The 27,988-nt window shown below is 41.8% G+C and overlaps 1 protein-coding gene across 4 annotated transcripts in view; it reads right to left on the reverse strand.

Moving 5' to 3' along the window:
• Positions 1-27,988, reverse strand: part of DPF3 (double PHD fingers 3) — a 220,091-nt gene that overhangs the window by 67,754 nt on the left and 124,349 nt on the right. For all 4 annotated transcript variants that reach the window (XR_012668954.1, XR_012668955.1, XR_012668953.1 and 1 more), the window contains exons 4-6: positions 21,427-21,554; positions 16,506-16,601; positions 11,652-11,730 (exon numbers count right to left, since the gene is read on the reverse strand). Coding sequence is in view for 1 of the 4 variants with exons in the window: in XM_075129660.1 (XP_074985761.1) it covers positions 11,652-11,730; positions 16,506-16,601; positions 21,427-21,554 (303 nt within the window). In the remaining 3 variants the exon portion in view is untranslated. The remainder of the gene's footprint in view (positions 1-11,651; positions 11,731-16,505; positions 16,602-21,426; positions 21,555-27,988) is intronic.

Genomic DNA, 27,988 nt, shown 5'->3' on the forward strand with positions numbered 1-27,988 from the left:
TAAACTCAATTTTAACCGCTTGGTCCTCAAATGAAAAAAAAAAAAAGATCCTTTCCTCTTCAAATTTTGCAGGTGTCTTCTGTTTTGGTTAAATTTGTGGGGAATTATACAAGCTGTTTCTAAGACATGGGAATCAGAAAAATAGGTGGTGTGTTTTGAAGTCTTTTTTCTTTTTTGTCCATCTCAAAAATGGTTTGTTCTAGAAACTTCAAATTAAATGTGATCAAAATATCTTAGTGAAACCTAGTGCACAAGATCAATTCTTGGAGGGGTGGAAGGCATGTTTAAGAACTTATTCACTATCCAACTAGAATATCAGAATAGCCCATCAACCCTGGTGGGCTTTTGATGGAGTGCCATGTGACTGATGGGAGACCAAAGCTTTTATTTTAAAAAAGTAAGTCTCTATCCCTTTTCCTTGGAGCAATAGACTCCAAAATGTAACCTGATCATTAGGAAACTTTGTTACAATTATTTTTTTAAAAAAAGAAAAAAATCAAAGCCATCCCCAAGCATGTTCATATCACAGTTTTAATACATCACTTGCAGCCTATATTTGTATAAATGCCTAATCACAGCAACAGAAGTCGAGATGGGGAGATGGGGGAAATCTAAGTACAAACAACCAAACTCTAGGAAGGTCTGAGTAAAAGTCCACTTTTGTTTTGAGTCTGTGTACCTCTTCTTTCATTGCCCAGATCCCATGGCCACTGGTGCACTATAAGAGTCAGACAGAAATACAAGAGAGTATCCTCCAAATTTAAGTTTTTCACAGCAATGGACCACAGGCTTCCTATAGCCCTTATGAAAAAAATGAAGGAAAGATGGCAATTATACACTTATTGTATCAGTACAGACTTTTTCCAAATTAAAATGCCTACAGCCATAGGCTTCTTAAAACCCTTTAAAAAACACCTTTAATACAAAAATAACACTTACAATGAAGAAGCAGATATATAGGGGTAGAGTTAAGATTGTTTGGATGCCTTAAATGTATATATTCAAACTTTAAACTCACTGGGCTGCTTTTAAGTGTAACTTTAACTTTGAATTTCCTATCGGGGGTGGGGGGAGTTAATAAACAAGACTGTTTTTAGGTATAGGTCCTTTAAGAAATGTCTTTTAGGTCCTTTTAGAAATGCAATTTTGATCTCCCATCTTTCAGTATCTGCCAGATACTCTTTGATTGCATTTCAGAAGAGGAAATCAGATCCCACCCAGATCTTCCTTCATCCCACAGAACATGGGACACACTGGTGATACAAAAATTATCAGGCAGGCAAACAGCAAGAATTCACAACCCTTAACATTTTACACAAACAAGACAAATAGAAAACACTTATTGTTATATGGCTTATAGTACAAAGAAGTATGATTTTAAAAGATAAAGTCCTCTGATTTATACGACTCTTATTACATACCTTGGAAAAGACAGATGGAGAGATGTTCATAGTAGATTACTTGATTGTTAAATTGATGTATCCTGCACTATCCCATTTATGCTCATGTGAATGAAAAGGAAATTTTAAAAAACATTTACACTAGTCTTGTGAGCTACAGATACTATTCACAGACTTCACTACAATATTTTAACTTACGTGTTTTTGTCAGTTATATGTTGAACACAGCCTAAGGCTGTACGTAAATTCTGCAACTGGCTCCTCTTTTCTGTAGCAATCCTTATGATAGAGACAGGGGGGTTTCCAAGGATATCAGCAGGCAGGGGCATTCCTGGCAATGAAGGAGGCCAGTGAACATTTAAGCCAGAGTGGGAGGGGGCCCACTGTACATGGCCCAGTGGATACCTTGAGGGGTTGGAGGATCTCAGAGGATCTGCAGGTGTTTGAGGCTGAACCCACAGCTTCTTCTTGATGGCCAAACCTTTCCACTCCTCTCACTCATACACTGTCAACTCCACCTCTTGAAACTCTTAGGATTTCCTAGTCTCTGTGCAAGTTTATTTTTTGTAGGAGAGAAGGGTGTCCTGTGTTCTTATCCAGGCAAAACAATCACCACCTTCCCTAGGAGTATGCTGGAATAACAACTAACTCAGAACTTGGATGTCATATTGGAATCTCCCCAGACTGGTAATAGGCGATGGATCACTTGATGATTACCTGTTCTGTTCATTCCCTCTGAAGCACCTGGTATTGACCACAGTTGGAAGACTGAATACTGGGCTAGAGGGACCATTGGTCTGACTTAGTATGGCCACTCTTATGTTCTAAATTCTGCCTAATCTCTTATTTTCCAGATAGAATATATTTTATTAACCTCACATATCACTGTGTTCAGAGATAGGTATTGTTAATAATTACTCTTTTATCGACACTATCACTTATATATGGAAAACATTATTCAAAGGGATTTTCAGACATGAACTAATTAATCCTGCCCATGCTCCTGTGTGGTGTTATCCTCATTATACAGATGAGGAAACAGAATCACAGAGGGGTTCAGTGACTTGCCAAAGTCACACAGTGATCCTTTGTCAGAACCTGGATTAGAACCCATGAGTTCTTGATTCCCAGTCCTGTGCTCAGAACACATCTCTCTCATTCTCTTAATTGCCAAGGCTGAGATCAGAACACGATCTTACAACCCAGATAAAACTATCCACTGGATGTTATGCTCTGCTACCATGCACCTCCCCCTTAAATGAAGAATGTGCACTTTACAAACGTCACCATGTAGCTCTGCACTCCATTAAACAGCCTTGTATTTTTTTTTTCACTTTCCTCCAGGATGGACACATCAGTCTAGCAATTGACAGATTTTCTCCTGTTTTCTAACACTGAGGCAAGTCCTCCCTTTTTGGCTTGGACTTTAATCAGGCAACCAAACCAGGTTTTGAAGGATTTGGCCAGATATGCCTTTTGGTCCATCCTGCACTTAAATGATATGTTTTACATTCAGCCAGCTATAAACCATAGAGTGCTATGTTGTGGACAAACTGAGTGAGCAAGCCACATAATGAAACAGTGCAGATCAAACTCTTACTAAGCCTCATTCTCCAACAGATGCTCTTCTGTGATTTTTCTTAATTTGCTTCCAAATTTTGAATCTGAAATTAACATTTTACCCAATTATTTTATGGGAAAACAAGCCCTACTTAGAGACAGTTTGGTTACATACACAGGGAGCCTCACAAAAACAGGTTCTATTCCCAACTCCGTCACTGAAGAGTATTGTGACCTTGGACAAGTCACTTCAGCTGTGTCTCAGTTTTCCTTTATGTAAAATGGGGATAATGATACTTCTTGTTTTAAAAAGTGCTTTGAGGTCTATGGCTCAAAAGGCTTTGTCACTAGCTATTTATTGGCTGCACTGCTCTCATTCTGAGACTGTTACACATGTGGTCCTTGGCAGGAGGTGAGCTATGTTCTAGCCAGCACTACACACACACATACAATCTGTCACTAGTACGAGACAGAAGAAAATCATCCATGTGTCAGTGGAAACAGGAAATTGGGGGAGGTGTGAGTGCTGCATTCTCACCACACCTTCTCCCATACATTGGTCTTCTTTTTGCTTCTGTTTTGCCTGCTTTCAAATGGCTGTTCTTTCTTCTCAACTGGAGGGAATGTCAAATGCTAAAGCCTAAATTAATCACTGCCAGGGAGCCATTTTGTGAAGTAATCCCCATCTCCTATTCTCCACACAAAAAAATCCAACCCGGTTTTGCACTGGCTCTGGAATATAGTTTCCATTATTAAAACCGTCATAATCAGACTCTGGAAGTTGGAGATGTCTAACATTTTACAGGTTGCATTTTGAACTTCGTCGGTGGAAAAGCAGTAGGTTTGGTTCTTGCTGATCAAGGGTGTCATGTTGCAAGTCTAGTTAATCACAATGACAAAATGGTAATACATTTCCCACTGGATTTCCAAACAATGAGTGGTTCTGTTTGGGCTGACCAACTGGATGTGCCCTGGTACCTACCTACTGTGCTAATTTCAGGCTACATGCATATTAAAGACAGAAACAAAACGTTTAAATGTCTTTTTTTTTTAAAATGTGACTATATGTGGTTAAACTAATTGCTGGTGAAAGCTATGGATTGGAAACCCTGAAAACTGATGGCCTCTGTTAATCTCCAGAGCAGCTGCAACACAGGTAGAAAAAGCAACAGAGTCCTGTGCTGCGCCACCCGTGTGCCTCAACCCTGATCTAAGTGGGGCCCACCTCTACAGGTCAGAGACGTGTAATCTCCATATCTATTTAATCCTAGGCTTCTCTGCTGAGACTGCCAAAAATGGAATCAATAAGCAATAAGTGTAACAGGAGTAATGAAGGTTTTTATATGGACGCTTATCTAGAAAGCGGACTGAGACCATCAAATTCGTTTAACATTGGCTCCCAAACAGTTTCACAGGGCACAGGACTGCCATCATCCTACATGGAAACCACAGATAATTAGAGGTCTAGGACCTTCTGCAGGGACAGGAAGCCTCTGAGTGTTGTGAGGGATGGACTAAAAGGCTGATATTTGGCTTTGGACAGCTAAATATCATAGAAAGAATAGGCCCTCTGAATCCCAATGTCATCCTATTCATCCATCCTTAATAGCAACACTGGGTAACCCCATCCACTTCTAACTTCCCTTCTATTTTATTCTAGTTCTTAGTGCCTAAAGCTACTTTTCTTCAGTCTTCACTAAGCAGGGTAATGTCATCCCGTGGTTTAGCACTTAAGCTTCTAATAGTTATCAAGGGAAGTGTGACACAAAGCAGACTTCTGAGGGAGCATGTCACAAGGCTATAATCAGAATATATTCAAATTAACTGGATGCAGTGATATTTATCCTAGAGAGTTCAATGGGCCAGTGGAAGTACTATCAAAGCCATTGTTAATGTTTTTGAGAACAAAAAAGGCAGGTAAGGTCTCAGAGTCCAGGCAAAAAGCAAACATAACACCTGATCTTGCAGGCCTTGCTCCAGAAAACCTGCCACTGAAATCAATAGGAAGTTTGCGCAAGTGAAGATGGAAGGATCATGCCAATTTCAAAGATGTGAGGAAAGACTACAGGGGAGTGTAGAGGAGCAAATTTAATTTCAATTCTTGGTAAGTTGTTAGAACAATGAATAAAGCAGTTACTTTGTAAGCACATACCGGAAAATATGGTGATAAACAGAGAGCAACAAAGGTGTGCAAAAAACAAGTTATGCCACAGTTATGTAATATGCTATGCTGGGCTAGTTGGGTGCTCAGCTCCCATTGAAATTCAGTGGAAGTTGGGTGCCTTAACTCCCTTAGGCTGCTTGAAAATCCCAGCCTAACAGGATAGGGTGAGTGTACAAAGGGAATGCAGATGACAAGGTGTATTCTGACATTAATGAGGCCTTTGATACCATGCCACATGACACACAAGAAAATTAGAAGAATATTGATGAGGTCAACCTACAATGTAGAGGCTGCTTTTTTAAAAAACAAAAATCAAATTTAGAATATTAATTGTTCAGGGCCAAGTTCAAAATATTCACCGGGGCCACATTTACACTGGTATTTAGGTACCAAAGGATGCACCTAGTGGGATTTTCAAAAGTAAATTGAAGTCAGGATGATCCAGTGATTGAGGCATTAGCCAAGAACTTAAGAGACTGGGTTTACTTCCTGGATCTTCCCCAGACTGACTGTGTGACCCTGGGCACTTACTCACTGTGCCATAGATCCCCAACTGTAAAATGAGGATAACAGCACTTCTCTACTTCGTAGGGGCATTGTGAGAATAAACATATTAAAGGTTAAGGAGTACTTGTGGCACCTTAGAGACTAACCAATTTTTGCGAATACATATTAAAGGTTGTGAAGTGCTCAGATACTTTGGGGAAAATCCCTCTAGGTGCCTATCTGCATTGTTAAGCACCAAAATACTTTTGAAAAACTGGCCCTAGGCACTTGCAAGAGTCCATTTTGGGTTCAGTACTAGTCTATATTTTTATTACTGATTTGGCAGATGGAGTGGAGAATACAAGAATGACATGTGCAGAGGACAGATTGTTGGGAAAGATCACAGACACTTGGGAAAATAACAAAAAATGCCCTGCATGAGCCTGATAGATTGGAGAAATGAGTTGAAATCAATCATTTGATTAATAACTATGAGATCCAACAAAGATAAATGTAACATGTTTCAAGTAAGACAGATTAATAAAATGAAGAAATTGAAGCCGGAGGATAACTAGCTGAGGTAGCATGGAGACGGAACAGGTATACTAAATATAAAGACTGTTTGAACGTGGCAGTGGAGAAAGCCCCTTTGCTTGAGATCTTTAAATCATGAGTGAAAATAGCCCTGGAGAATACAACCCTGCACTGGCAAAAGAATGAACTAACTAACTCAATAGGTCTATTGCCTCTCTAGCTTTCATAACATGTGCACAAAAGGAATATGCTATATGAGGAGCATTATGGGTAAAACAAAAAAAATAGTTACTGAACCTAATACCTATCTTCTGCACTAGTTCAGCCTTCTGATGTGAGGTATGTTTAGTTTTGGCCACCACACTGTAAAAAAATAGACAAATTGGAGACAGTTCGGAGGACAGCAACAAGCTTGATAAGAGAACTGGAGGAGAGATATGATAAGTGTCTTCAGATACAGAAAAGGAGAGTATAAACAAGCCAACAAACAATTATTCTCATTAGGCACCAAGAAGAGAATACAGAGTGATGGGTGTAAGTCTACAGCAGAGAAAATTCAGGTTAAATAATTGGAGAAACTTGATAACCAAAAGGACAGTTGGGGCAACAGAACAAGCTTCTAGACAAGAATCATCATCACTAGGGATACTCAAGGCTGGATTAGTCACTGGTCCATCAGGGATGATAGGAAGAATTAAACCAGTTCTACCATTGTGAAGGGGATGGACTAAAAGGCCCACTTGGGATCCCAGCCTCAAAGAGTCTATGTACAAAGGATGCTATATAAAGTAAGCTGTCTTAATCAAAGTGCACTATAAAGAGAAGAAAAGTTACACAGAGATGAGAAGAAACAGTGAGACAGAATAGAGAGGGAAATGCTTGACAAAGTTACATGCAACAACTCCTTTTATAGAAGCAGAAAAGGGAAACCCCACATGTGATGATAGAGTAGAAGGAAAGAACACTGGAATTTAAAAGAAGATGCAAGTAAGTATATTTGCAGATTAGTTACAGTGAGGTGGGGGAAGGAACAGAAGGAGGAAGAAGAAGAAGGGTATGTCTACATTGCTGCTGGAAGCGTGCTTGCCAGCACGGACAGATAGACATGTGCTAACAGTGCTTGAGCTGGTACACTAAAAATAGCCGCGTAGCTGGGGCCAGCACAGGTAGCAGCTTGGGCTAGCCATCTGAGAACAAACCTGCCCACACACCCTGGGGTAGCCCATGCCAGGCCCGGGCAGCCCCCAGCTACAGTGCTATTTTTTGTGAGATAGCTCAAGCAGAGCTAACATGAGTCTGTCTACCCATGCTGGAAAGCATGCTCTCAGCTGCAGTGTAGACCTACCCTAAGTAGCGTCTCGATGACTTAGCACAGGTGGACCACTTCAGACAGATGGAAGAACGTCAGCTAGTCTAGTTCAGAAGCTAGAGTTGATCACAGTTTTTTGTTCCAGAACCCAAGCTATGAAACTTCATATAATGTTGATGAAGTTTTACCAGAGTGAAGATGTTTGATTTTCAAAGACAACCAAATCATGGATAAGAACACAGCTGTGGTGAGACTTCTCTGGCTGGTGGATCCCACGGGGCAACATTTATGACCATATGTCATCAATTGTCCTTTACTGTCATTTATACATTCATTCATTCACTCTGCCCTTCATTTGAAACTTGTACCCTGTTGTTCATCTGAAGCTGCTGTAGTAGGAGCTCCCCAGTCTTCCCCGGGCTATGTTGGGTTTGCTATCTAGCATGGTTTGGTACCCTGGCACCTACTTAGCCTGGATGTATGGCCCTATATCTCCTAGTTATGTATTCAGGCTGTGTTTGTAAGTGGCAGTACACATTCCTGCCTACAGCCCTCCCACATGGTCTCCTCTCGGTCCCCCTTTTCAAGGGTATCTGGTAGAGCTGGTCGAAAATGTTCAGATTGACCAGTTTTCCATCAGACAATGCTGATACAACAAAATGGAAACTTTTCCCAGGAACATATCAATGTTGTTGTTATTTTTTATGAGAAATTATCAAAACATTGTTTCAACTTTTATGTTACATTAGAATGTAATATAAAAAGTCAAAATGTTTCAACCATTATAGTATGTTGTATAACAAGTCAAATGAAATATTTCAGTAAGATTGAAATAAGATTTTCATTTCACAAAAAATTCCACATTTTTGACTTTTCATCTCGATTTGGGACAAAACCAAAATTTTCCTAAGGGACAAAAGTTCCATTTTTCAAGCAGCTCTAATTTCTGGACCAGCCAACTGGGCAAAATCCGCTCAGGTGGCACATAACCAATTACCTGTCCCCACTTGGTCAGGGCTGAGTTCCTTCTCTGGAGTAGCATTGCCATCTTCCAGTGGAAGGAGGTCTGCCAGCAATAAGTCAGAGGCGAAGAAGCTAACAAGGGCTCAGGGGTTAGCTCCTTCACAGCCATGCTGCTGACACATGGACAGGTAGCTTCTCACAGACCTTTATGCGAGTACTGACAACTGTTGAAGTAGATTCTGTTTCCTAAGTATAGTTTTATAAATGGGAAAGCAGAGCTGGTCAAATTCCTCAAAGAATTTTCTGTGACTATATCCTTTAAATAAATAAATAAATACTTCAAATCAGTTCTGTCTGTGCTCCTTTTGTGTTTGTTCATTTTCCACAAACATTCAAGCAACCAAATTTACTGGCAGGCATGTTTGTGGAAACAGAATATTTGGAGTGAAAATTAGAGAATATACAGGAAAAGCAAATTCTGGACTCATGAAGGCAATCATTCACACCAGTAACGTGATTCTAAGAGTAATGAGACAGGGAACAGAAATGATACTCTGTAACCTGCATGCTCCCATCTAAAACTAACCAATCTAGCTGTGAATTTATACATTGAATATTGGGAATTAACGTTCCCCAAACAATCTATAGATCAAGATATAATTGTAGAAAATATTTGGCAAATAATTTTGAAGAAGAAATAAATTTTAAAAAATCTTAAACTGTTTGCTGACAATTCATTAACAGAAAAGGGGTCTAAATGTGCCAAATAAATTATTCACTACAAATTATTTATATAAGTTCTAATGAATATTAAAAGGGAGGGAGAAGATGGCACTATAGCTGGAGCAACCCTCTTTCCGTTCCCCCATAGTAATGTAAAAGAGTTCTGTTACCTATAACAACCTTCTCTTAGCCATCTTCGTTGGTCCCCACTTCTGATCATAAGTTTATTAAAAACGAAAGATTTCAGCCAAAGTGAGTGGGAAAGATTTATTTTTCAAAACAAAAAGTAAATTTATACTCTAAAATGTAAACCAGGAATTAGCAATGGGCAAAACTACATCGGTACAACATGCACCATAACCTTGGCTTCAGCTAAGATTTCTGTTGCCTGTGTTGATCTCTTTGATGTGTCACATACTATCTGTGAATCACCTCTTTGCATGTCACTAAGGTGCCTGGGTGAACCCACAGCTGAGCTAAATCATTTATACTCTCACTAGGGAAATGGGAGTGACCAGAAAAGAGTCACAATGTCTTCAAAATGCCTATAATCCACAGAAGTGCCCTTGCATGTGGGGGCATTTCCAAGAAAGGAGATATAGACAATCCCACACACACATCCACTCTCACTGAAAGGCTCAGGATTTTCAACAGAAAATATGTGTTGAACTTCTGGACAATCCTTAGAAGGGGAAATTTCAACCCTCCAATGTCAAAACAGATCCTTAAATATAAACCTGCAGAGGTGCCCCCCATCCTTTCAACCTAAAGAGCTCCTCCTCCTGTGATGAGGTTATACTCATGTGCAGACATATTAGAAACCATTCTGCCCATTCAAGGCTTTACTTTCTCCCTCCCAAATCAATTGCACCATTAAGGAACTCCATCCCTAGAGTCCCCATAGTATTTGCATTGCCAAAGCAAGACATTTGGAATGCCAGTCACAACACCATACAAGGGTCACCCAACCTCACCATGAAAGAGCATGGCTGGACTGTGGGGAATAAACCTTTCATGTATGTTCCAGATTTCTTCATTTTTTAAAAACTACAGATTCATAGATAGCAATTGTGATTACTGGTCTTTTGGGGCTGGAAGAGTTGGGAGGTTGGGGGCAGAAAGGAGTGGGCGTACCAACTCATCCCAAACCCACCAAAACATTTTGGAGCTGTGAAATGAAGATGGTCACCTCTCCTCCTGACACTATTAGCTTTCAGTGAAACAAGATGGGTGAGGTAAGATCTGTTATCGGACCAACTTCTCCAATAAAAAAATATTACCTCACACACCTTGTCTCTCTAGTATCCTGGAACGGACTCAACACACAACAACACTCTGTTAGCTTTGGTTAGTTACCACTTGCTATGCTAAGTGGTATCTGACAGCACAAGTTCCCAATGAACACCCAATCTATGCTAGGTATTGAAATGGGAGCTTCTGAGAAAGACAGAGATTTGGCCCAGCATGTCACTCACTGAATCGGATGTATTGAAGCAAGAAAGTGTTGAAAAGAAGAAGAAAAAATGCCAATGGACAGATCCTAACTTTAAAAAAAATTCATAGTATGCCAAATTCTGGAGTTCTTCCTCACAGGCTGACACCCTTGCTTGTTTTGAGTAATGCCTTACTTCACCTGCAGTCCCACTGGAACCCATCACAGAGTCAGCTATTACTCACAGTGAGTCAGGGTACATCTACACAGCAAATTAAGGTATGACAGTAGTGTGGTTAGGCTCATCCATGCTAGCTTTCATCTAGCTAGCTAAGGTAACAATAGTAGTGACAATATGGAAGCATGGACTTCAGCATTGGCTAGCCGCCTGAGCTGCATACCCAGGGTCCCTGGCAGGAGGCACTGGGGCAGCTAGCCCACACTGAAGCCTGTGCTACCACACAGACACTACTGTTGGTACTTGAGCTAACTAGATTAATGCCCACATGAGTATGCCTACCCAGGCTACAATCACACCTTCCTTTGGCGACAGAACTGGGCAGTCAGGTTTTAAGCAGTGCTTACCGAGGCACAGCTCCCACTGATGTCCCTAAGAGCTCTGTCTGAGGAAGGGCTGAGAGAGTTAGGACTTTGAGATTTAGCCCACTGAGATTTAAAAAGGGATTGAAAGAAAGGAAATCGCCACAAAAATAAATGAGAGATACACAATGGTGAAGTACTTTTGTCAGAGATTTTTGAGTTAAGCTTTTGTTTGTAACAATCTGAAACAGAGAAAGAAATAGAGGGTGAATCTTACAAGGGGGTGCGGGGAGAGAGAGTGTTAAGGCAAAGAAGCTAGAGAGAGAGAGAGAGAGAGAGAGATTGACAGAGCATGAGAGGTGATTTCACTTTCTTTCCTTCATGCAAAAACCCCCAACAGCAGCAGCAGCAGCAGGTGAAAGACATGCAAGTCAGAGAACAGCAGGACTCTTTGCTGGAAAGGAGAAGATGAAGCCTTGATTGCATTTGAGCTGGTTGGACCAGGCCGGAAGCAGAGCTGGTGGTTTGGGTGTTACTTACTGTCACAAACGTAAGGTTTGTCATGGTCATCCTGGGAGGCAGCATCGTTCCTTCTCCTGCCACCTCCAGATCCCCGAGCCTACAATGAGAATAAGGATGTTAACGCCATTCCGGTGCCCCTCACAGCTTTCAACTTGCCCCAACCAGTATAAACTATGGACTAAATGCATCTTTGACTTCAGTAGCGTTACATCATTGTAACCAGATTACTAGGGCCCTGCCTTTTCCTAAAACACACTGTATATTTATTGAGCTTTCAATGTGGCAGAGCTCCCTTAGAGTAGAGATCCCTACCTGATTAGTCATAGTACTATAATGATTCCTGCCTCACTGCCATGGCATATTTCAGTCAAGTCACAGGAGGTGGTGTTCAAGTATTGAGCCTAATCAATGAATGAATGAATGGGAGGGCATAAATCCATTTGTGGCTAGAAGTAACACGATTGAAATCAGTCTGAAAACAGGCTCATAATATTATGAGATATAACTATGATTCTTTCCTTTTAATATTTTTAAAGTACATCTTGTGCTGGTGAAAGGTGCTAGCCCAAAAGCCCAGGAGACTGAGGTCCTTGGTTTATCCATAAAGTGCTGCCCTGCATATGTGCATCAGTGTTGATATGAACACCAGGGATAAGAATGGAGTTCAGTGTTAATGCCATTCAATCTTCACTATTCTCAGCTGAGATTGCCACCTTGGGTACCAGTTACAATGGTCAAGGTTGCGATGTGGATTATTTTATGTCGGCCAATGGACAGTCTTTAAATGATAATAACTTTGGGCCTGATCTCTATTCAAACTAGTGATCTCAAGGGAGAAGGTTACATGGCCCTTTCCTAATACTCTGAGCCACTGAGTCCTCAGGCAAAAGCAACACACCTCAATTGTTTCAGTCTTCCAAATAGATAAGTCCTTGGCTCCTACTTTCCCTCCTAGAGCTAACTGCTCTGAATCCCTTTGCTTTTTGTTTGAGAGAATATGAAATTGAAGCAGCATTAGCAGGTAGAACTGAAGATGATGCAGAGATGTAGAAAGTAGTATTAGTGTCCCAAATACTAAAGGGTTCCATGGGCTAACCTTTGCATCTCCTCGATGTACACTGAATAGCACTCAAGTTAACTGAGCCGTATTCCATCATGGGTCTGAAGACAAGGCATGAGGGACAGTTTTACACGGACATACCATTGGTCGATGATGAAAAGAGGGACTTACATAAACTGCACAGGTTAAAATGAACCCCATCCCATTGGGTTGCTCAGGTCTCCAGAACAAACCCAAGAAAGCCTCTTAACCACTTGGATGGAGTAGGACTAAGCCTATCCTCATTGTAATCCTGGAGGAGAGGGACAGATTTGTGACTGGCTGGATGGGGTGGATACTGTTAGGTATGATCAGTAGAGTTTTGCCTCCTGCAAGCAGAGTTCAAAGCAGGGCACTACATTCTGACCAGTGTGTGATCTCCTCGAGTGAGTCACATGTAAATCAAATGAAATGTAGTGAGGTACAAACTCCACATAGTAACTACAAACACAATCTTTAAGGAAGCTGATGTGCATCCAGGAAACAAGATTTGTAAGAATAAATTAAAGGGTGCGTCTACCCTGAAAAATGATTCTGCAATAATTGATTTATGCGATCCATGTTCATTGTCTCTCAGTGATTCAATATCAGGTTCAGTGCTCAGTTTACAAATAAAAAAAGATTATTTTTTTTCCTGATTGCCAGCTCTGCAAACTCACCCTAGGCGCTGAGAGTAAGCCTAGGTTCCTTCCTTCTCTCAGCACAAGCCAAATCAGGCCCTTAGTGACACCTGTGCAACCCCACTTTCTTCCGTGGGTTAGCACAGGTGTAACTGATTGGACCTTAAACAATTCTATTGATGGACAGACTAGACTCCAACCCCCTGGCCAGGCTAGGGGCACTGGTTCTGCAGGGCAAAGAGGAATAAAAGAGCAGTAAAGACTTCTTTTTGGCACTAGTTAGCAGTATGACTCTGTAGACACACAGGGAGCAGATCTGTGGAGTAAGGTGGTGTCATTTTAATATAATCACTTTTCAGAGTAGAATGGCAATTTAAGATCCATTGCTTAGCATTTTACAGCCAGCTGTTTCCCTTCTAACTGTCCTTTACAGAAATACAAGTGCAAAGCATTCATGACATGACCACATATACTCTTTTTCATAAATCAAACATGGGGAGATTTTCAGATTGAGTCAGTGTCTTTCAGTAGGACATGGCTCCTAAACTCCTTTGGCATTTTTGAAAATGTCCCCCCACACCCCCCCATATGTACTTGAAGAGCACTTGTACTGGACATGTGCAGCTGCATTGCTTTTATATTTTTTAAACAAACTTCATGGCCCAGCTCCATCCAACAAAGATTTTAAAAACCTCTGTGTGAATCCATCTCCTTGGCCTTCAGTCTCTTTACTAGCACATCCATTATTTCAGAGCTAGCCTTAGGGGGCCAGAAAACCAGGCAGTCACCCCAGGGGCACAAAACTGAATGCCACGTTCATGCTGTCAGGGCTTCAGTCTGTTGGATTCAGTCATCCACAGCTGCCTTCATTCTCCTGCTGGCATGCAGCAGGGACTAGGATACTTGATGTATGAAGCCTGGAAGCCTCAACAGAGCTGATTTGAAGCAGCTTAATGGAGCCAAACAGAGAGAGTAGCCAGAGGGACAGATGTAGGGTCCAGAATTAAAAATAAAATCATGCTGTAGGAAAAGAAAGGGACACATAGAATTTGGAATGTTCAGAGCAATAATTCTGCTGCATTAATCCTGTGTCAATGCCTTCAGTCCTCATTTGTTCTCCAAATAGCAAGAGGTTTATGGGCCAAACTTTGCAGAATCTAGTTCCCTTCAGCATGTCCTCCCCTGTAGTCTACCAGCCTTTAACAATACCCTATCCCTCCTTTCTAGGCAAGGAAGTGCAGTCCTTTCTCGGGTTCAGCTTTCAAGTCTCCTCAATTTTGACCCCTTTGTCCTAATTCCTACTTCAGGTTGCATACTTCGTGAGGAGCAGGGCATTTCAAAAGCAGACTTCCAGTTTACACCAGCTGAGGAGCTGGCCCTACATCTTAAAGTATAATTCTGTTTTGGTTCAACATGCTGACTTCACTCAATTAAAAGTTTATGGCATTTCTCCCCTCTGCATCCTCATCACTGTGAGAAGTCAAGGTCACCAGCAGAGCAGGACTCACTAGCATGGCAAGGGAAAGAGATTCTATTGTGGCTGGTTGCACTGTGCCCGCGCTTAATAAGGGGCTCTAGAACAGAAAGCAAGATATAAATGTATGCTTCCAGATGGATGAGAAGAATAATTAAATGCTCCCAACCCCCAGAGATTATTTTATTTATAATGGTAAAGCTAAACAATTAGTATTGATTTCACAGAGCTTTCTGGAGAGGGGAGTACAGCAGTGCATGTAACAATAACAACATCAGAGCATTGTTTGTATGGGTTGAGGATGCATGGAAATGAATGCCAGGAAATATAATTCTCCTTTCCCGACCTAAATATCTTTTTCACTATCCATTTGATCCTTCATTTCCAATGACAGGAATGCCCAAATTCCATGGCAGGAAGTTTATTACGAAAGGCCCACGTAGCTGAAGTATTAGTGATAGCTATAGTTAAGGTTGTATGAGTGTATCCATTCTAACCCATTTTTTATTACTAAATCATATAGTTTTCTGAAACTCACCCTTTTCTGGCTCTGTTTAAGGCTAAATTTTAAAAAATATTAAAGAAAGATTCAGTCAAACTGTTCAGCCAATTTTGATAATGGGGAGTGAAAAATACACTTTTCCAATTAAAAAAAAGTATTTTGATCTTTATTCAAAGAGTCTTAGCACAAAAGTGAACAATAGCAGGAAGCTGAAATAATGGAACAACAGAGGGTTTGCACAAACACGTTATGAGTGAGGTTTCAAACAGCTCTTCTTATTTTTTTAATTTTATTTTTATCTGTTTTTTATCTCAAAACATCCACCAAGCACACCAAAAGGCATGTTCAGAGATTATGTGCCCTTGCAGCTCCCACTGCACTCAATGACAGATGCAAGTGCCCAGCACCTCTGAGAATCCTGTTTACTTTCATTTAGGGGGCTATCTTTAGGGATCTACATTTGAAAATTTTGACTCCATGTTTTAAAATTGTGACCTTGTTACTTAGCTGACTTACTGCTAGATCTGTGAGAGGACATGATAGGAAACTATAGGGATGTTGTCTCCTGAGAGTGAAATCCTGCCCCATTTAAATCAAGGGGAGTTTTGCCATTGATTTCTATTGTGCCGGAATTTTACCCTTAGAGTGCTACTACAAACTTTCACTGCTGACTTTATCTTTGAAGAACATAGAGAAATGTATTTAAATTGTTAAACAAAAAACAGAAAATCAAAGATGACTTTGTTTTGGCTTATGGGACTGCAAATATTTTTTGCATTTATCTTTTAGTAAGGAATGGTATTTCAAGGTCAGCGGATTGTAATAACAGGATAATAATAATCATCATTATTAGATTTTATTTTAAAAATAAAAATTCATCCCTATAATAAATTTGCTCCATCTTCTAAGTCTCCCAACAGTGTTATTTCTTAGTAATAGGCAGAAATAAACTGAAAACATGAGAAGACATAAAAATCACTGACTGTCATTCCACAATTTACCACATGGATATCACTTCAGCATATCTGTGTGTGTGTGTGTGTGTGTGTGTGTGTGTGTGTGTGTGTGTGTGTGTGTGTGTGTGTGTGTGTGTGTGTGTGTGTGTCAGAAACCAACTGAGAATGTGAGAATAGGGGTTTGCTTCCCTTCTTTCCTCTCTCATAGATTCCCAACCTACCCGTCCTCTGGGCCTGTTCTTTCGTTTTGGAATATCTTCTTCTAATTCCTCTTCCTCATTCACTTCATCAGCATTTTCATCATTTTCCAAAACTCTCTATAGGGAACAATAATCATTTTTAGAAGAAAAGACGATTGTTTGCTAGAAGACACACATGGTCAACTATTATTTACAATTGAGATTGTGGTAATGCCCAAAATGTGCTCTTCAAACACAAAGAGAGAGACAGTCCCTGTCCCAAAGAGATTTCAGAGGTAAAGACAGACAAAAATGGATATAACATGCAAACAAGAGGTCTAAATAGGTGATTAAAATTACAAGTGTACTAATTCTCTAATGCCAGAATCAGATCCAAGCATCCCCAATTCCTTCCAGTCAACACCCTCAAAAGTTAGAGAGTTCCTCCCTCACCCACCCTCATTTCCACAGGGAAATGGTTCCTGAGAAATACCAGTCTTAAGGCTGACATCCCAGACACTAGCAAGACACAGTCTAGGGGGTGAGGGGGTCGTGGAGATTCTCTTCTGAAATTAACTCTTAGAAGATGTAAATCAACATTTCTTTCCCTAGTAGTCTACAATTTTTCCCATTTAGTGAAACATTCATTTTCTGCGTTTCTAATGGCCCTTGAAATTAATATCATTTTGGGGTACCAGTACCTTAAGTAGCTATACAGCTCTGGAAATAAGGGGTCCTGATCCTGCAAAGTGCTGAGCAAATGTCATTCCCACTGAAGTCAATGGGAGTAGCAATTGCTCATCACCTCACAGAATTGTGCCTGGGATTTGTTAATTTTTCCTGTTTTTGTGAATTCCATGCTTGGGGAAAGGTGTCCCATTTGGTAGCTCTGGAAGCATCCACAAAGCAGATATAGCAAGCAGTGACAGTGCAAGCTTCCCCCACAATACTGAGATGGAGCAAACTCCTGTTGAGGTGAAAGGATTATTCAATCTTCATAACCCACTCAGTCCTTAGCATCTCTGCTAAGAGAGCAAAAAGGGGCCACCCAGTGTCAGTCATGATATGAGTGCTTATTCTTTAGGAGCTGGTCTGAAACCACTCAGACAGGCCACCACTAAGTCTTGAGATGGCAACATCATTTCGCCATGAAACGGATTCAAACCACTGAGTTAGAGGTGATCGAAAGGTTTTGTAATCGGTTACCAAATTCTGACCTATCCAGTCTCCTGGATCATTATTAGTTAAAAGCTGCTACAGAGCCAGCAGAGGGAGAATAGGAGCAAAACACATTAGTTTTGAGCCCTGTGTACCTTCGGCATTGACTGCTCAGGGTGCTGGGAGAGAATACACAGAGAGATTTCACTGACAAGGGATTTAGAATCTGGAGGACCACCTGAACCACATTATTATAATCTTATCCGTTTACATTTTTGAGCCAAGATATTGGACATTTGTCACAGTTTCAGGGCAATTGCACCTCTATTCCCCCTCCATGGTCCACCAAGGGCACCCACTTCTAGGGTCCCGGCTCCCAGCCATCACCTCTCACCTGCATCTCACTCATGCCTGTGTTGCCCACAGTTATGTTACCACACAGCTCTTTCTAAGCAAGCACATTTATTCTTAAAGTGAAAGCATTACAGAGGAACATATTAAAAACAACAAAAGAACCTGCACGCATGCTAAAAATCTTACCAGAGATCACCCCACAACTCTAACAAGGACTCTGCTAGGTGTCAGTCCTTCAAAATCCACAACTGGGTTTTCCCCATGGTTACAAGTTCATAATTGTCTCAGATTCAGAACCAGAACCCAGGCAGAGCAGTTCAGCTGTTTCTTTACTTACTGTCCCAAAAGTCCATTTTTTGCTTGCACATCTTCAGTATAGTCCTTTGAACTCCCAGGCCTCATAATAATACACAAACTTTGCATTTAATATAATGGACACCAAAGATATTTAAAACTTAATTTAATAACGTCTCCCGAAGAAAGGCAAGAAATTGCTATATCTGTCATGGTGTCCCTTAAAAAAGTTTAAATAACCTGTAGAGTTTGGTGGGAAGTCTAATATCTGTAGGGTTTGGGATTTATGTTTCTCTCTTTTTTAATGCCTAAGGGGGCCATTTATGGGATCAAACTATTGTGAGTCTTCTCCCATAATTTTAGTTCCTGGAAGGATGAAACATTAAGTCACTGCCCATCACCACATATAATTATTATTTCAAAATTCACACAGTTACATATATTGGTAGGGGCGACTTCATACTTTTAAAGTCCAGAGGATGCCTGAAGAATTTTTGTTCCTGAAGAGATAAATGCTATGTAAAAAATTTTGAAAACTACTTATAACATCTTCCATTTTCACAGTGCCTTTCAACTCCAGCAACTCCATTCTGTATCAGCAACACTACACAACAGTATTAAGGAGGGATAGTGTAGAATACTTTCTCCAGTTGAAATTACAGGGCAAATTCAAAGTAGGCAGACCAATTAACCACATGTGAACATGGCCAGGGTGCCAGGTAATACCTCTAATTCTTGTGGAAAATGCCAGGTCAACTTTTAATGACTGATCAAAGACTTTGGTTTAAACCTATTCCAAAAGATGATGCCGTTTTCACCCCACTTGAGGCATTGGTTCAACAGTGATCTCACATGCGGCCAAATCTCAATTCATGTAAATAGTAGATGAACATCTGGCCCATAGTGACTGCACCTATTTAAGAAGGGGCAATCTTTATTCTTTTTTTAGCAAAATATCTATTATTTTCCTACTCTGTCCTTCCAAAACACTCTTCCAATTCACCATATTTTAATGCAGGTAAGCAACGAGTCCCTGCTTTTCTCCCAATCCACATTAAGGGCTAGAGTGAAAGTTTACTCTCAGCCCATAGTAAAGGGCAGTTCCTAGCTGGGACCAAGGAGGGAATTATGACTCTGTTCATGCTCCCCCACCTGCATGGGAGGAGGAGTAGCAGCCCCACAGAGACTGCTTCCTCCTGGACCTTCCCAAGCTGAGACTAGCAGAATGTGTAGCCTCTGTAGAGGAGTAAGAGGGAGACTTGCACATACACACACGCAACCTCCCTTACACCTCTACATGGGCACAAAGAACTAATGATGATCTTGTCCAACTGTCCAACCATCCCTACCACCTGCTGAAAGTGAGCTATGGTTAAAGTAATTGTTGCACAGACTGAATCCAACAAAGCTGCACATGCATAGGAAACAGCAGCAAGGAAAGCCTCTCATCAGCTCCGTGATGAAACCGGCATCCATAAGACAGGTCACAGCTCAGAGAGTACAGCTGAAGGCTCCTTGCACAGACACTTCTTCCCTCCCCACTTTGTAATGCAGTGATGCCAAGACTGCTGTCAATTCCGCTGTCTCTGAAGTCTCTTTCCTCAGGCTGATGCCAGGGATAACTTGGGAGCTCAGATTGCACAGCAGCATCCAAAGGCACTCATAAAGATGCTGCACCATGACTTCTGGTGACCTTGGAAGCAGCTGTAATAGAGTCTTTAGGGCGTTGAGTTTATTAAAGTCAGAAAAGGGGAGATGAAGGAGGCTTTTCACATAGACCTCACTGTGAACATGGAATGCTTCTCCTTTGGCAATTTTCCATCCCACAGAAAAGAAGGTTCTCATTTAAAGGGATGTGAAACAGATTAAAAATCATTACCTACATTTTGGGTGCACCAAGGTGCAGGCCATCTGTCTTTTGAAAAATCAGGTTCCTTTATTGTGTCCCAAGCTGGGCACTACAAAACTGAGGCTTACAAAATCACAAGTCACTTTTGCAAATGTAGACATATATATGTACAGTGTTTCCTTACATATGTCACTAGTAGCTCTAATCCTGCAGCCCTTACATAGGTGAAATTTCAGTGAGGCTGCTCGCAAGCGTAAGTGCTGCAGGATTGGGTTCCAGAGCTATGCAGATTTGATGCTCGTGATTTTCAGTTTTGATCTCTGTTGGGCCACATACTTGAGTTTTGCTTCAAGTTTCAGGAACGAACCCCAACACTTGCATCTCAGCCAGAATCACCAAGTTTTGCCAGTTTCACGTGATTCACACTAGAAACCACAGATCGGTGTAAGTTCATTCTGAACGCAGCTTTCAGCTCGTTCAAAATTTGCCTCTACTTCCCTGAAAGGTTTGCAAACCTCAACAAAACTGGCCAGAGTCAAAGATTTCATTATGAACATTGCATATAACTCTTCTGGTAGTCCCTTAGATTAGCAGGATCCTAGCTATACCAGAGACCAGCAACTAGTTTTTACTTTTAATATTGGTAAATGATCAGAAGGCAATCCTTATTATTTAATATTTAAAGGGATAATGGAAAGATATAAATAAAGTTTTCCCTGCCTGTGTTACTAATAATAACTGGGATTATTAAAGATGAAAGAAATTAAAAACACATTCATGCTATTTGCTTTCAGACATTCTGTTTGGACAAAGAAAACAGACTGGCCAGTGCCACTTTTTTTTTTTTTTAAATCAGTAGCTATGGGCCCAATTTAAGATCAAAATCTGAACTCTCCCAAAGCTCGAGGCTGTTGAGATCCAGTTTATGGTTTGGACTCATCTCTCTCCACTAGTCAGTCGCGTAGCTGATAATCTCACGTGTACAATGCTGCCGTGTTTGGGTTGCAAGCCATCAAGAACTTGTCAGGCAGTCCCAATTCTTGTGACACTTTTAGTTATAGTTTTGGATAGTTATACAAAATTCTGAATTTATTTTGAGCATCACAACATAGTGTCAGGGTTTCATGACATTCCGTGGCACATGGGTATGATATCACTATGCATTAATACAGCATTCTGACACAAAGGCACAAACTGCAAACATACAAATGATTTGGGTTTGGAGAATGAAAGGTAAAATCTTAAAGGCAGCCCTGCTGTCCCAGTCTGGAGACATATGGTGCAGCCAACATAAATGCTCTTTTTTACCTGGATTTCCTGTATAGTGTCTTCCTCTTTAGTATCCACTTTTTTCTCAATTCCTTCCCCGCGCAGCAAGGCTTCCAGTGTGGTTCCCTCTGATGTGAACCCATCCTTCTTCAAAGGCAGATCAACTTCTGAGAAACAAAACAAAGAGATTATGTCTATTGCCTGTGCACAACTGCACAGCGGAGGGAGCAAGAGGATAGGTAGCAGGTTGCCTGGCTCTTAACCCTATTCCCATTTTAAAGAAGAGGGAGAAGTACTTTAGTTAACCTCTAAACAGGGGATTCATTTCTAGCTTGCTGAAGCTCTGGGACCTTTTCAATTTGCTCTGTTGGGTTGCAACAAAGGAAGGCTGAACATATTATCTTGTAGGGGAATAAAAACAAAAACCATTCTCTTTTACATGAACTCCCCATACACCAAATGGGAAGAAAAGCCACATAGCTTTTTAGAGCAGGTAGCTAAAAATATTAAGGTCTTCTCCCAAAAAACAGGATATATATATTTGGCACCATTCATGATACTCAATTGTGTACAGGATCATTTTACATCAGGGGCCAAGAACCAGACTTTTCAGGGGTAGGAAAGGGGGAGAAGAGAGATCATACAGTGGGAGACTGCTAAGAATTAATAAAAATAATTAGGGGATGTGCAACCAAATATTGATTCCCACTTTTCTTATTTAGGCCCAGAGTCTACAACCCTTGCATAGACTTCAATGGGACTACTTACATGAGTAAATATTACTCAGCGTATATAAGGATTGCAGAATCCGGCCCTTGTGAGGTGGAACCTAACTCTAGTTCTCCCACTGCCTAGAGCAGTGGTTCCCAAACTTGTTCCGCTGCTTGTGCAGGGAAAGCCCCTGGTGGGCCGGGCTGGTTTATTTACCTGCCGCGTCTGCAGGTTCGGCCTACTGCGGCTCCCAGTGGCCGCGGTTCGCTGCTCCAAGCCCATGGGAGCTGCTAGAAGTGGCACGGGCCGAGGGACGTACTGGCCGCCGCTTCCAGCAGCTCCCATGGGCCTGGAGCAGCAAACCACGGCCACTGGGAGCCGCAATCGGCCGAACCTGCGGACACGGCAGGTAAACAAACCAGCCCAGCCCGCCAGGGGCTTTCCCTGCACAAGCGGCAGAACAAGTTTGGAAATCACTGGCCTAGAGCATGTGCCCCCATTAAAAAAAAACACAAGGATTAATGAGGAAGCTTGATGCAACATGGCACACAGAAGAAAGAGCCGACAGTACGCTAGTTTTGGATGGCTATCACTCACGGCTGGCCTTACCATGAGGCGAACTGAGGCGGCCGACTCAGGTGCCAGACTGTGCGGGGGCGCCACTAGGACCCAGAGTGTAGAAAATTGTGTCTGGTGCATATGTATTCTCTCTGCTCTAGATGCACACAGATGGTGGAGTGCTGTGCTGGAGGAAGGAGGGCACAAGAGACGTAACAGGCAGGCAGGAGAAAAGGTGAGAGGGAATAACAGAAAGCAGCAGGAGCTGCAGGGAGAGAGAGGACGAGGAGCCTCTTATGTACCTCTCTAGCACCCCCAGGAGCCTGGACTGATTAACACCAGCTTCTCAGGGAGCTTCCTGTTTCCTGCTGCTTCCCTGAACCCACTTGAAGAGAACAGGCAGTCAACTGAAGTAGTAGGAGCCAGTTAGGACCTTAAGACGCTGATATCTTCCCTCACTCAGGCCCTGCTACCAGCCTGCTTATGTGTCCCCTTCAACTGAGTGTTGAGAGCCACTATAGCTGACACAGAACAGCAGTCATGAATGAAAGAAGAAAACACCCCTCTGGGGCAGCATTCAGAAGAAAGAAAGAAAAAGCAAAGGAAGCTTTTCTATCTAAGCAGGAAGGAGCTCTCCCGAGCTACATAGACACAAATGTTCACAGTGAGCCTTCTGGCCACAGTGAGGATGTGAGTGGTGAGGAGATGCCTGATCTTCCAGTTAGTCAGAGTGCAGGTGACCTGGCATCTACTGCAGCATCCATATCTCCATCTCAAATGGATGTAACCATGCACATTCCTGAAGAAAAGTGTAGATCAGACAAGAGTGTGGTGGAGGCGCAAGAAACAGCTGCTGCTGAGTTTAGTTCCTTAAGTCTAGATGATCCAGGACTGTGGACCCACTTGAGCAGTAGCCTGAGGGACTTCCCTGTACTGCATGGGCCACAGCAAGTGAAAAACTTCCTGTTCTCCAAAGACAATGAAAATAGACGTTTCCATCCAACACATTACCGGCGTGAAATCCCCAATGGTGACAAAGTGGAGAGGCCATGGCTTATGTACTCAAAAACCCAGAATGCTGCATACTGTTTTTGTTGCAAACTCTTCCAATCTAACGTTCCAGCCACAATGGGTGCTACAAGAACAAAGGGCTGGAAAAATCTGTCTAGAAATCTGGCATGCCATGAGAAGGCAACAAATCACCGGAGAGCACTCCATAGGTGGAAAGAGCTTGAGATGAGACTAAGGTTAAAGGCCACCGTAGATGATCAGCATCAAGAGAAGATTGCATCAGTCTCTTTACTGGCAAAATGTTCTGAAAAGGCTCATTGCCATTGTGAGAATGCTTGCTACCCAAAACCTAGCACTGCGTGGCACTTAAGATCAGCTGTATGTGCCAAACAATGGAAACTTCCTTAAAATTGTGGAGCTGATGGCTGAGTTTGATGCTGTACTCTAGGAGCATCTAAGAAGAGTCACCACCCAAGAAATGTACGCCCACCACTACCTTGGAAAAACAATTCAAAATGAGATCATACAGTTACTGGCAACAAAAGTCAAACAGAAGGTTGTGGCAGATCTGAAGTCAGCAAGATATTACTCTGTTATTCTGGACTGCACACCTGACATCAGCCATATGGAACAAATGACTTTAATGTGTTTTGTAACAACAGCAGAACCTAGTGAAAATGTCCCTGCAATGGTGACTGCCAGAGAGCATTTTCTAGAATGTATTGACATTGATGATACTACAGGAGCTGGTATGACAAATATGCTTCTTAAAAAGCTGGAAGATACGGGAATTGCGATAGCTGACATGAGAGGTCAGGGCTACAATAATGGTGCCAACATGAGAGGAAAGAACAGAGGAGTGCAGACATGGATCCAAGAGTTAAACCCTCAAGCTTTTTTTTGTCCCGTGCAGTTCTCATTCTTTGAACTTGGTGGTCGGGGATGCAGCATCAGCTTCCGGTGAGGCTGATGAATTTTTTAATGTAATTCAAAGCATCTATGTATTTTTCTCTGCATCAACTCATCGATGGCAAATTTTAAAGCAACATCTGGGAACATCCTCTCTGACACTGAAACCACTGAGTGCCACATGATGGGAAAGTCGAGTGGAGGCAATAAAGCCTATCAAACACCAAATTGGGAAGACAGATGATGCCATAGTTGCCATTATGGAGGATAATGTTGTGACAGGAACTTTTCTTGGGAGAACAATGGCAGAGGGAAATGGAATCACCAGAAACATACATAACTTCCAATTTCTGTGTGGCTTAGTGTTGTGGCATGACATACTGTTTGAAATAAATGTTCTAAACAAGAGACTCCAAGGTGTTGACCTTGATGTATCTGGAGAAATGGAACAACTGGACAAAGCAAAGTCATGCCTACAGTCTTACCAGTCAGATGAGGGATTTCAAAACGTTCTGAAGAGTGCACAGAAGTTGGCAGAGGAACTTCACACTGAAGCAATTTTCCCACCCATTCAAGAATACAAGAGTCACCGAAGAAGACGACATTTTGATTATGAGGCACGGGATAATCCCATAAGAGACTCCAAACAACAATTTAAAGTTGAATTCTTTAACCAGGTGCTAGATTGTGCAATACAGTCAGTTGAAGAACGTTTCATGCAGCTCAAGGAACACAGCAGTATATTTGGGATGTTGTAGGATATTCCAAAAACTCCTCACTATACCTGAAGAAGACCTACACCAGTAATGCAGGGCACTGGAGACAGTGTTGACACATGATGACATGGGCGATATTGATGCAAGTGATTTAGGTGATGAACTGAAAGCCCTTTCAAGATACATTTCAGTAGGATCAACTCCAAAGGCTGTTCTGGAATATATGTGAACAAATAAGATGACCACCCTCTTTCCAAATGCTATTGTTGCTCTGCGCATACTTCTAACACTTCCTGTAACAGTTGCCAGTGGAGAACACAGCTTCTCCAAGCTGAAGTTAATAAAAACACATCTATGCTCCACAATGACACAGGAGAGGCTGGTCAGCCTTCCAACCATCTCAATAGAGCATGAGCTGGCCAAGACTGTGGACCTTCAGGAATATAAGAACATAAGAATGGCCATACTAGGTCAGACCAAAGGTCCATCCAGCCCAGTATCCTGTCTACTGACAGTGGCCAATGCCAGGTGTCCCAGAGGGAGCGAATCTAACAGGTAATGATCAAGTGATCTCTCTCCTGCCATCCATCTCCACCCTCTGACAAACAGAGGCCAGGGACACCATTCCTTACCCATCCTGGTAACTTAACCTCCATGAATTTATCCAGTTCTATTTTAAACCCTGTTATAGTCCTAGCCTTCACAACCTCCTCAGGCAAGGAGTTCCACAGGTTGACTGTGCGCTGAGTGAAGAAGAACTTCCTTTTCTTTGTTTTAAACCTGCTGCCCATTAATTTCACTTGGTGGCCCCTAGTTCTTATATTATGGGAACAAGTAAATAACTTTTATTTATTCACTTTCTCCATACCACTCATGATTTTATATACCTCTATCATATGCCCCCCCCCCCCCCGTCTCCTTTTTTCCAAGCTGAAAAGTCCTAGCCTCTTTCATCTCTCCTCATATGGGACCCGTTCCAAACCCCTAATCATTTCAGTTGCCCTTTTCTGAACCTTTTCTAATGCCAGTATATCTTTTTTGAGATGAGGGGACCACATCTGTATGCAGTATTCAAGATGTGGGCGTACCATGAATTTATATAAGGGCAATAAGATATTCTCCATCTTATTCTCTATCCCTTTTTAATGATTCCTAACATCCCATTTGCTTTTTTGCCTGCCGCTACACACTGCGTGGGTATCTTCAGAGAACTATCCACGATGACTCCAAGATCTTTCTCCTGATTAGTTGTAGCTAAATTAGCCCCCATTATATTTATGTATAGCTGGTGTTATTTTTTCCAATGTGCATTACTTTACATTTATCCACATTAAATTTCATTTGCCATTTTGTTGCCCAATCACATAGTTTTGTGAAATCTTTTTGAAGTTCTTCACAGTCTGCTTTGGTCTTAACTATCTTGAGCAGTTTAGTATCGTCTGCAAACTTTGCCACCTCACTGTTTACCCCTTTCTCCAGATCATTTATGAATAAGTTGAATAGGATTGGTCCTAGGACTGACCCTTGGGGAACACCACTAGTTAACCCACTCCATTCTGAAAATTTACCATTTATTCCTACCCTTTGTTCCCTGTTTTTAACCAGTTCAAATCTTTGCAACCAAGAAGGCATGGAAAGCACCACTTTGATTATTCAAACAGATAAAAATGCCAGTGTTTACTATGCAGACTGGAAAGTTACATTTGCTATTCAGGCATTTGAAAGTTAAGCGTTACTTAAAATTTTTGAACAAGTCATTTTAAGTTGTTAGTTCTCCTTTATTGGGGTAGGTAGCAGAGCAGTACCAAGAGAGGAGTAGAACAGGAAGAAGGCAGAATTGAGACCTTTCAAAGTTTTGGCCCAAGCGAGAGAGTATGGGGGCGTCATTTGAGCTCCTCGCCTCAGGTGCCAAAATGTTGTGGGCCGGCCCTGCTATCAGTGGATTGTGAAACAAGTACCGCAGTCAGGAAAATACAGCATGGGTGTTAAAATACATGCAGGGAAGAATTCCATCTCCTACTCCATTTACATAGGAGTTTGACTAGAATAATCCCACAGTAACCTCTTATTATGGGGCACCCTTATTGCCACAGCCACCCTTCTCAAGCCTCCCTCCTTCTCTTCCAGGATAGGTTCCTCTTCCCAGGCTAATATGTTTGGGAAGGAACCAGGAACCAGGGCTGATGTTTTACAAATCAGTATCTGTTGTCTTGGTTTCACTGCTGTGTCCCATTCTTTCATCTCACTGTGTACCCCCTCATCTAGTTGTTGTATCCACCTTCTATCTCCTGTCGTATACTTAGACTGTAAGATCTTCAGTGCAGGGACTGTCTTTTTGTTATGTGTTGGCCCAGTGCCTAGCACACTGAAGTTGTGACCCCTAGGCACCACCACAATACAAATAATGAATTATCATCATTTGGTGCAGAGGTGTGTAATTACTTTCTAGGGGAGCCATTTGCCCCTGGAGAATGACACTTATCTGTCAGGAACCCAAAGCCATGAAAAGATGTGGGGCTCCCTGAGCCAAAGTGGAGGCTAGGGGATTTGCAAAGTGCTCTCTCAAATGTATTGGAGAGAGGGGACTTTAGCTACCTTCATGACCTACCTTCAACCAATAGACCACAGAATGTGGGTAGTAGCCACAGCAAAAACTATCCCACTCATTGAGTGGGAATCAGAGTACAAGCCAAGCA

The sequence above is a fragment of the Caretta caretta genome, chromosome 6 (genome assembly GCF_965140235.1).
Source record: "Caretta caretta isolate rCarCar2 chromosome 6, rCarCar1.hap1, whole genome shotgun sequence".
In the NCBI taxonomy this organism is placed as follows: domain Eukaryota; kingdom Metazoa; phylum Chordata; order Testudines; family Cheloniidae; genus Caretta; species Caretta caretta.